This window comes from Heliangelus exortis, unplaced genomic scaffold, assembly GCF_036169615.1.
Source record: "Heliangelus exortis unplaced genomic scaffold, bHelExo1.hap1 Scaffold_100, whole genome shotgun sequence".
Taxonomy (NCBI): Eukaryota; Metazoa; Chordata; class Aves; order Apodiformes; family Trochilidae; genus Heliangelus; species Heliangelus exortis.
The window spans coordinates 35,999-46,674 of record NW_027285920.1 but is presented as its reverse complement, the minus strand read 5'-3'; the positions used below and the strand labels follow the sequence as shown (position 1 = coordinate 46,674).

Genomic DNA, 10,676 nt, shown 5'->3' with positions numbered 1-10,676 from the left:
TATATTTGGTGATAAGCCACCCCCCAACCCTCCCCCCCCCAGGCCTGCCCCAGGGATGAATGGGAAGGGTCCTGATCGAGGGGGGTTTTGGGGGGCGTCCCATGGGGGGGGGGGAAGCTCATCCAGAAAGGTGCCACCCAACCACGGGGGGGTGGGGGGGTGATTTTTGGGGGTGTCATCACCCTGCCCCCCCCTTTCAGCCCAGATGGACGGACCGGGCTTTGGGGGGGTGGGGGGAAGTGTTAAGGGGTGGGGGGGTTGGAGAGGATGGGGCGGTGACTTTTGGGTGTCATCGCTGTCACCCTTCCCCCCCTTTCTCCCAGCCGGGGCTGTCACCCCTTTTTAAAGGTGGGGGGGGGGGGGGCTTTGGCCATCACCCCCCTCGGGTTGATGGGGGCTGAGCCCCCCCGGCTGAGCGGTGGCGAGTGGAGCTGGGCCCCTTCTGGCCCTCATTATCGCCCCTCATTACCGCTCCCTCATTAGAGCTGGGAGGGGGGGGCACCAGCGTCACCCCCCCTCCCCCTCAGTTCCGTGTCACTGTCACATCGAGCTGGGGGACACGCAGATGGGGACCCCTGGGGGACACCCCCCACTCGGGGGGAGCTGGAGGCGGGGGTGGTCGCGGGGGGGCTCATTTGGGGGTCCCCATCGGGGGTGCCCATCGGGGGGGGCCACCGAGGGGCCCATCTGGGAGTCCCCGTCCCAGGGGGTCCTCACCCAGAGGGATGCCCCGGGGGGGGGGGTCCCTGGTGGGAAGGGGGGGTGGGGGGAGTGGGGAGGAGCCTGGGTTCTGTCACCTCTCCCGTGGGAGGAGCCACGCGGGACCCACGACGGGGCAGGAGCCGCCGGCAGCTCCGAGCTCTCAAAACCGCCCGGACAGCGGAGCCGCTCCCGGTACCGCTCCCGGTACCGCTCCTGGTACCGCTCCCGGTGCCGTGACACCATGCACGCGGGCAAGTGACAAACGGGGACTTTTTGAGGAGCCCAGGTAAGGGTTGACCCGCGATCCCACGAAGGGGACACGAAGGGACACGAAGGGGACACGAAGGGGCTGCGCTGCCCCCCGGTGCTCCCGGGTCCCGGAGGGGTTGGGGGGGGACGGGACAGGAGGGGACGGGACCCCCTCCGGAGGGGTGGGGGGTGGTGGGGGGTTCCCCTTTGGAGGGGGCGGTCGGGGGTGCCTGGAAAAGGATTGGATGGAACCGGGGGCACCCCCGCCCCCCGCAGCCCTCGGGGATGGAGCCGGGAGGGGACCCCCGAGCTGGGGGTGGGGGGGCTGGGGGGGGGGCAGGGGGTCCGGCACCCCCGGGGGGGAGGAAGGTGATGGGGGAGATGAAGGAGCTGCCCGAGCCCCGCGTTTTGGTTTGGGGTCCCGGGGGGTGGGTGTCCGTGGGGGGGGGGTGGGTGCCCATCCCGGGGGGGGTCTCTCTGGTCCCTACAACCACAGCGAATCCCCAGGGGGACCCAGAAACGGGGACCCCAACACTTTGCCAGCTCCAGGGCTGTCAGTGCATCCCAGTTGGTCGAGGGGGGGGTGACTGGGACCAGTACGGGACTGGAGCTCTGCTGAAGCGTTAATTGGGGCCACAGGGTCCCCGGGGGGGCTCCGATGGCTGCAGGGAACAATTAACCCCCTAATCCCCCCTCTCCAGCATTAAAAAGGGGATTTTCTGCCTTGGGGGGGGGAGGGGTCAGGGAGGTGTCCAGGGCTGGGGGGTCCAGCAAAGCTTCTTAGGTGCTGGAGCTCTGGGAAATGAGTCGGGGGGAGGGCGGGGGGGGGACAGGATTTTTGGGGTTGGTTGGCATGGGACCCAGGAGGACACGGGGGTGACAACCGAGGTCGGGGGGGGGGGCACCAAGGGAAGGGACTTTTGAGTGGGAACAACCCCCCGTGGAGTTCTTGGGTGCTGGGAGCCTGGGGATGGGTCCCAGGGAGAAGTCTGGGGGGGTCCTCAAAAAATCCTGAGAACTTCTTGGGGGTGAGGAGGGGATGGGTTCTGTTGGGTTCTGTTGGGTGCTGTTGGGTTCTGTTGGGTTCTGTTGGGTGCTGTTGGGTTCTGTGGGTTCTGTTGGGTGCTGTTGGGTTCTGTTGGGTTCTTTGGGTGCTGTTGGGTGCTGTTGGTGCTGTTGGGTTCTGTTGGGTTCTGTTGAGTTCTGTTGGGTGCTGTTGGGTTCTGTTGGGTTCTGTTGAGTTCTGTTGGGTTCTGTTGGGTTCTGTTGGGTGCTGTTGGGTTCTGTTGGGTTCTGTTGGGTTCTGTTGGGTCTGTTGGGTGCTGTTGGGTGCTGTGGTTCTGTTGAGTTCTGTTGAGTTCTGTTGGGTTTCTGTTGGTTCTGTTGGTGCTGTTGGGTGCTGTTGGGTCTGTTGGGTTCTGTTGGGTGCTGTTGGGTGCTGTTGGGTGCTGTTGGGTTCTGTGGGTGCTGTTGGGTGCTGTTGAGTTCTGTTGAGTTCTGTTGAGTTCTGTTGAGTCTGTTGAGTGCTGTTGGATGCTGTTGTGTTCTGGGGGTGCTGTTGGGTTCTGTGGGTGCTGTTGGGGGGCAGGAAGCAGCTTTTGGATGCTGATTTCCCCCTCTTTTCCTGACACCCTCAAGATGTCTCCTGACTTTCTGGCAAGTTTCCCCCCCCCCCCCCCGTGCTGACTTTTCCAGCTGGAATTCCCTCTGGTCTCCTTGTCCCTTTCTTGCAGGGATGACCAAGACCCCCACCAAGCCCAAGGAGATGGCAGAGCTGGGGGGCACCCAACCCTGGGCGGGGGAAACTTGAGCTCCAAGGAGGACGAGGCCAGGAAGGACCTTGCAGCTTGGTGCCCGGTTGTCTGCAGAGCACGAGAGCATCGAGGAGGAGGAGGAGGAGGAAGAGGAGAGGAAGAAGACGGGAAAAACCCAAAAGGAGAGGACCAAAGAAGAGAAAATGACCAAGGCGAGGCTGGAAAGGTTCCGGGCCCGGCGGGTGAAAGCCAACGCCCGGGAACGCACCCGATGCACGGCCTGAACGATGCCCTGGATAACCTGAGGAGGGTGATGCCCTGTTACTCCAAAACTCAGAATTATCCAAAATCGAGACCTTGAGGCTGGCCAGGAACTACATCTGGGCTCTCTCGGAGGTGCTGGAGAGCGGGCAGACTCTGGAAGGGAAGAATTTTCGTGGAAATGCTCTGCAAGGGTTTGTCCCAACCCACCAGCAACCTGGTGGCCGGCTGCCTGCAGCTGGGTCCCCAACCCTTTTTCCTGGAAAAACAGGAGGAAAAATCCTCCCTCTGCGACCCTTCCCTACCCAACTCCTTCGGCCTACCGCTCCCCGGGGCTCCCAGCCCCCCTTACGGGACCCTGGAGCCCCAACTGCTGCACCTGAAGCCTCCCCCCCCCTTCAAGACCTCGGTGGACGCTTCCTTGGCACCCACCCCTCCTCCTGCACCCCCCCCCCCCTTACGAGGACCCCTGACCCCCCCCCTCAGCATCACTGGGAACTTCTCCTTGAAGCCGGATGCTTCTCCAGACCTGGAGAAATCCTACCCCTCCTGGCCCCCTACCCCTCGCTCGCCCTTGGGGGGACCCCAGGGCCCCAGCACCCCCTTCCCCCCCTCCCTCCCTCGCTACGAGATCCCCCTGGACGGGGGCTACGAAGCCTTCCAGCCCCCCCTGCCTGCCCCCCCACCTCAACGCCATCTTCAACGAGTAGAGGAGGGACCCCAAAATTTTTTTTTTTTTTTTTTTTTGGGGGGGGGGGGAAAAGCTCAGCCACGTCCTGGAGCTGCTCCGGGCACGGACAAAATTCCAGCCGGGAGCAGAGAGGCTCCCGAGCGTCTCCGTGGGATGCGGCTGTGGAAAACTCAGCTGGATTTTCCCTCCTCTCCCACCGGCTCCTGGGTGACCCCAAAACTCTCCCCAGGAGCACCCCGGAGCAGCAACCCCTGGAAGCTGAGCCGCTGCCTCCTGCTCCCCCCCAGAGGTGGCTTCACCCCCCAGCACTTGGGCTCAGCCATTCCCAAGGTTTTTTTGGTTTTTTTTGTGGTTTTTTTTTTTTTCCATCCCCTTTTCCTCCTTTTGCAGGATGGGGAGGGGGACACGGACACCCCCTCTGCCTCCCATCAGCTGGAGCCAAATCCCTTGGATTCCACATCCCCTTTTCCATGCTGGAGTTGCTTTGGTGAAGACCTCTGGGGTTTATTTTATTTTATTTTATTTTATTTTATTATTTTATTTATTTATTTTATTTTATTTTATTTATTTTTTATTTTATTTTATTTTATTTTATTTTATTATTTTATTTTATTATTTTATTTATTTTATTTATTATTTTATTTTATTTATTATTTTATTTTATTTTATTTTATTTTTTATTTTATTTTATTATTTTATTTTATTTTTTTATTTTATTTTATTATTTTATTTTATTTTATTTTATTATTTTATTTTATTTTATTTTATTTTATTTTATTTTATTTTATTTTATTTTATTTTATTCTATTCTATTTTATTTTATTTTATATTATTTTTATTTTATTTATTTTATTCCTTTTCCAGCTTTATTTATGAGCCATTTATTTATTTATTTAACTTATTTTTCTTCCCTCCCTCCCTTCCCGCTCCCATTTTTTTTTCTTTTTTCTTTTTTTTTGGGGGGGGATCAAACCCAATATTCCCCATCAAACCCAAGGAGTTGGTGAATTTTTCCCCCTCCTCCTCCAAGATGAGCAATAAATTTGAGAACCTATGCAAATCTTTTTGGTTTCCCCCCCCCCAAAAAACACCAAAAAATCTGGGCGAGTGTTTTGTTTTTTTTTTTTTTTTTTTTTTTGCAGAAGTGTTTTGGAGAGAGGTGGGAATTGGGACCCAAGCCTGGTCTTGGGGGGTTTCTTCCCTTTTTAGTAAGAGCAGAATTTTATCCTTTTGTAAAGAAAATTGTAATTAAAAAAAACACAAAAAAAAAAATAAAAAACCCCACCAAACCCACCCCAAAACCCCAAAAAAAACCCCAATAAAATAAAAATAACAATTAAAAAAGACTCAGACTTGGGGTTTTTAGCTGGAATAAAGTTGTGGGTTGGTTTCGAGCAGTTTTGCTCCAGGTTTTGGTGTCTGGGGAGGGAACTCGGAGCTCCGGGTGTGGATCTGGGATTTGGCTTTGGGATTCCCTCGGGAATCAGCTTTGGGTTGGGTAATTCCAGAGGGATCCCGGGGGTCCCTTCCAGAGGGATCAGGGGGGGATTTCCAGAGGGATGGGGTCATCTCCAGAGGGATGGAGTGGGGGGGGGGGGTGGTGTCCAGAGGGATGGGGGGGGGTGAGGGGGGGGGTGGTCTCCCAGTGGAGGTGCTGCTGGGCTTTAGGATGATGGCAGGGGGCTTTAGGATGATGGGAGGGGGCTTTAGGATGATGGGGGGGGCTTTAGGATGATGGGGGGGGTGGGTTTGGGGTTTCTCACCCCCCCCCCACTCTGCCACACGTGCTGTGCCAGCCCCTGCCCACGTGTCCCCACGTGTCCCCCCCCACGCAGCTCAGTGCTGTGTCCTCCCCCCCCCCCCCCTTCAGCAGCTGCCGAGGCTCCGGGGGGACCTTCCCAGCTCCGGGGCTCTGCTGGGGGGGGCTGTGGGGAAGCGGCTGCAGTGGGGAGGGGGATGGCTGGGGGGGCCACTCAGGTTTCGGGGGCACCCATCTGGGGGGGGGGGACATCTACTCAGGGTGCAGCTACTTTGGGGTGCAGCCCCCCCAGGGATGTGTCTGGGTCGGGATGGACTTGGAGGGGGGGGGGGGCACCTCCTCTGGGATATGGCTGCTTTGGGGGGGGGGGGATTCACCTATTTTGGGGTCCCCCCACTTCGGGGGGCCCTTGCTTTGCAGTGCAAGCATCTGGGGGGGCACCTACTTAGGGGTCCCCTTATTTTTGGGGTGCACCCCATCTACTTGGGGTGGGGCGGCACCTCCTCTGGGATACCTCAATGGGGGGGGGGGCAGCTATTTTGGGGTTCACCTCTTTAGGATGCCCCCCCCCCAAGTAGATGGAGTGCACCCCAAAAATAAGGGGACCCCCAATGATGCTCTGGGAGCTTCAGCCAAGCCACGGCCCCCCTGGTGTTGGGGTCCAGCTGTGTCCCCGTGTCCCCCCCCCCCCCCTTTTTGTCCCTTGGCTCGCTGGCCAAGCCCAGCTGAGTGCCAGGTCCCCCGGGGGGGTGACAGCCGGGGAATGTCCCCCCCCCTTCCAGCAGCCTGTGCCAAGAGGGCAGGGAGCCCATCCAGGGACACAGCTGATTCCCGATGGAAGCGGGGGGGGGGGGATCCGTGGGGAAATCCGGGTGGAATCGGGTGAAACCCCCCCCAGGCAAAAAAAAAAAAAGGGGGGAGCTGAGAACCCATGGGGTCCCCGTGTGGCACCTGGGACGCAGGAGCTCGGGTGGAAGCTCCCAGGAGGTTGTTCCCGTGGGATGAGGGGGTTTTATTTTAGGAAAAGGCCCAGGAAGGGTGGGAGCAGCTCCTGGAGCTTTGGGCTCCGGTTCTTGGGTGACTTTTGGGGCCACCCTTGGTCACCTCTTGGCGACTTTGCCTCCAACCAGGACCATGTGGGGCTCCTCTTCCAGCCCCCCCCTCTCTGGCACCCCAGGAGCTGCTTGGAAACCAGGACTGGAAATCCTGGAAAACCAGAAATTTTTTTATTTTATTTTATTTTATTTTATTTTATTTTATTTTATTTTATTTTATTTATTTTTTTTAGGCTACTGGGAAGTCTGGAAGGTGCAGGGGGGGTCACAGCAGAGCTGGGAAATCCATTCGGGACCAATTTCCCCCCATCCCGGTGGAGAAGCCCCCCCCGGAGTGGGTGTTGCACCCATCCCAGTTAGGAGCAGCTCTTCTCCCAGTTCGGGGTTGGGAGGGGAACAGGTTTGGAGCCTCCCTGGTTTTCCCAAGGGGGGGTTGGGAGCTCCTGGAGCCGGATCGTGGTTAAAGCTCTGGAAAGCTGCGATTTTCCAAGGATTTTCAAGGTGTAATTCGGGGCTTGGCTGAAATCCGATCCTTTCGGGCAGCTCCGGAGCTCCCGATGTGCCCGGCCCGGGAACCTACTGGGATTTTCCCACTAAACCCAGAGCTCAGACTGGTGGCTCGGGATTTAATCCTCTTTGACCCCCCAGGGGGGAGCAGGAGCCTTTGGCACCCAAATTTCTGGATGAGAAGAGGGGGAGGAAGGGGCCCCCAAAAAGTGGGTGCCACCACCTTAAAATATTGTGCCACCCCCCAAAAATCTTGGTCCCACCCCCTAAATGTTGATCCCATCACCCGAAAATCTTGGTCCCACCACCCAAAAGGTTCTGGGGGTTCCCCCACCCCTTCCCCTCCTCATGGGACCCAAAGGGGGGGGGAATCCCCTTTCCATAGCCGTGTCCCCATCCCACTGCTTCCCAGTTCACTCCAGACTCTCCCACCCCCCCCTGGATGAGGAATGATCCCAAAATTTTCCCTTGGCTCCCCCCCCCCCCCCCGGAATCCATCCGGGCAGAGCCTTTGTCTGCTGGGGAGGGGCACAACAGGAAAAAATTCCCGGGAATCTGCATCCAGAGACCCCAGACCCATCCCAGTTCTCCAGTAGGAGCCCCGGGGGGGGGGTCCTGGCTCCACCCCAGGGTCCTCAGTGTCCCGTCCCCCTCCCCTCGGTGTCCGGGGGGGGGGGTTGGTGACAAGAAGGGGGACACGGGTGCCACCATCACCCCCTGGCTGGGGGGGGCTTTGGAGGGACAGGAGGGGACAGGGAGGGACAATCCCAAGGCCACGGTGGCATTTTGGTGGCATTTTGGTGGCATTTTGGTGGCATTTTGGTGTCCCCCCCCCGCCCCCCCCCCCATCCCTGGCAGGTGACAGAGCAGCGTTCGAGGCGTTCCCGGGCCGATTTGATTTCTTGGATTCTTTGATTTGATTTTTTTTTTTTATTCTAATCCAAATTCAGCCCCCCCAGGTTTTAATCCCTTCCCCCCCCCCCCCCCCCCAGATAACCCCCCCCCCAGCAGAGAGATTTGGGTTTATTGCCGGGGGGAGATTAGAGCTGGGTTTAATCTTGTCGCAGGAGGGGTTGGGGGGGTTTAATCAGAATTTGTACAGGAATAATCCCCTCTTTAAACTCATCCCCCCCCCCCTCCCAGCTCCCAATCCCTCCCAAGTTGTAATCAGGCTTTTTTTTTTTTTTTTTTTTTTTGGGGGGGGGGGCATTGTCAGCTCAAGGGAAACTGAGGCACAAACTCCCCCCCTCCTTTTTTTTTTTTTTTTTTTTTATTTTCCTCGCTTCCTCCCTGCACGGGTTAAATTTAATTTCGATTTAATTTCAATTTAATTTCAATTTAATTCGATTTTTTCAATTCAATTTTCAAGGCTCTGCAAAGGGTTAAATCCTCACCGCGGGGGGGGGCCTGGAGGCTGGGGAGGGGGGGGACGACAATGGGGACACTGGGGTGACACAAACCCCCCCCATGGGGCTGCAGGTGGCCCCAGCCTGATGGGAAGGGGGGGGGGGCTCATCCTGCACCCCCGAGGGACCCCCGAGAATTTCACCCTGGGATAGGACTGGGGGGGGGGGGGGGGGGGGGGTTTGGGGGTCTTCAAACCTTCCTTTAGCCCCCCCCCCCCGTGCCTCAGTTTCCCCCCCCCGGGGGTCTCGGTGCCTTTTGTGCCGTTTCGGTTCTTTCAGGGAGCACAAAGAGGGGAAGGGGCGGCACAGATGGAGCCTTGAGGAGGGGGGGGGGGCGGAGGGGGGGGCTCCTCCCGCCGTCTGCCGCCGGCTTCGCCCCCCCACCCCCCTTTTATAAACCCCCCCCCTTTTTAATTGAATCCGCCCGTTCATAGCTCATTAACCCTTGATGGATCGGATCGGGCCGGGCTGCACCCCCCACCCCCCCCAGCCCCCCCCAGGCGGGGAAAAATGGGGAGGGGGCTCAGCCCATCCCCCCCCCCCTCTCATTGACGCTCGGGGGCAACGGACGCGACTTCCCTACAACCCCCCCCCCAAAAAAAAACTGGGGTGGGGGGTGCGGGGGTCCTCGTTTGGGTTGGACCCCCCCAAAACCCCCCCTGGGGTTTGTGGGGTGGTGGGGAGAGAAAGGGGGGGGGTGCGGGGGGATGGGGTCCATGTCCCCCCCCCGTCTCTGTGGTGATCAGGCAGAGGGAGTGGTGGGAGTGGGGGGGGGGTGGGGAAGCTAAGACCCCCCCCACGCGTGGGGCAGGACGTTGGCACGCGCAGCTTCCTTCTTTCCCCCTTTTTCCCCCTCTTTTCCTCCCCCCCCCCCCCCCCCATCCTTTGCCGGTCGCGTGTCCCATATGGAGCAACGGCCTCTCCGGACCCCCCCCCCCCCATCCATCCCCCCCTTAAACCCCTCATTAACCTCTGCCCCGGGGGGGCCCCCCGGCCCAGCTGCCAAACCACGCTCTGGGCCCCCCCCCCCCCCCCCTTCCACCCGAGGGGGTCCCGGCTCAATCCCAGAAGGAACGGGAAAAAAATGTCCCCTGTGTCGCCCCCCCCCCCCCCCCCAAACCCCCTGTGCTGGCCCGGGTTGGGTTGGGTTTTTTTTTTTGGGGGGGGGGGTTTGGGGATGCTGCTCTGGGGTCCCATCATCCTCCCCCCCCCCCCCCGTTTTGGGTTTTTTTTCTCAGATCATTTGATCTCGGGGCTGTTTTGGGGGGGTTCCAAGCGCAGGGCAGCATCTTCCCCCCCCCCCCAAAAAAAAAAAAAAAAAAAAAAAAGGCAGCTGAGGACCCCTTGCTGGGGTTTTCCTCCTTCAAAATTTGGGGGGGCTCCTCCTGTGCCCCCCCTCAGGGGTTTGGGGTCCTGATGATGTTGCCGGGGGGGGGGATGGAACCCGAGCTCCCAATGGGGGGGGGGGAACAGCTGACCCGAGAATTTTGGGGGGGGTGCTGACACAGGGAGAGGGGGGGAGGCAGCAGTGTCCCCCCCCCAGTTCATCTCATCTGGGGCAAAAGCTCCCGGGCAGCCCCCAAACCCCTCGGGGGGGGGTCCTAGAACTCCCCCCCCCCCCCTTTCCCACGCTCCCCAAGGCGGCTGCGCTCAGGTGGGGGATGTGACCCCCCCCGAGATGGGGGGGGGGGAAAGTGGGGGGCCCTGGAGTCCCCGAGGTGGCAGCAGATGGCTGGAGGCAGCTTGGGGACACCTGCCCCCCCCTTCATGCTGCCCCCCCCCCCCCCCCTTTCTTCTCTGTTTTTCACCAACACTCGGGGTGCAGCCCGGGGGGGTTTTGGGGAGTTTTGGGGGGGGTTTTGGGGGTGTCCGGCTCTGTCACCCCCATCCCAAGGCTGTGGGACCCCGGGGGGGGCACAAGGACAGGGAGGGATTTGGTGTCCCCAGGGTGGGGGGGGGACCATCGGGGGGGGGGGTCCCTGCCAGCAGGGGTGGGGGGGTCAGGGGGGATTTGGGGGTGTGGGGGGGGGGAATTTGAGGGGGGATTTGGGGGGGTTTCTCCTTTGCTGAGCTGGACCCCCCCTCAACCTGCAGTTTGGGGGGGGGGTCCGGAGCCTCCTTGTCCTTCAGCCGGTGGGGGGGCTCTGCCCTTCGCCCCCCGAGAGGGGCTTGGGGGGAGGGGGCCCAAAACGGGGGGGGGGGGGGACTCGATGATCTCCACTTTCCCCCCCAATACCCCAACCCCAGCCACCCCCCCACCCCCCCAGATCGTGGGCAGGGGGGGGTGGGAGA

At 59.5% G+C, this 10,676-nt stretch overlaps 1 protein-coding gene across 1 annotated transcript; it reads left to right on the top strand.

Moving 5' to 3' along the window:
• The first annotated feature begins 2,628 nt into the window (after positions 1–2,628).
• Positions 2,629–3,676, top strand: NEUROD4 (neuronal differentiation 4). Its single transcript, XM_071732492.1, is given in 5 exon segments — positions 2,629–2,972; positions 2,975–3,040; positions 3,043–3,137; positions 3,139–3,645; positions 3,647–3,676. Coding segments are annotated over 5 exon segments (984 nt in total). The 5' UTR covers positions 2,629–2,686.
• Positions 3,677–10,676: the final 7,000 nt, after the last annotated feature.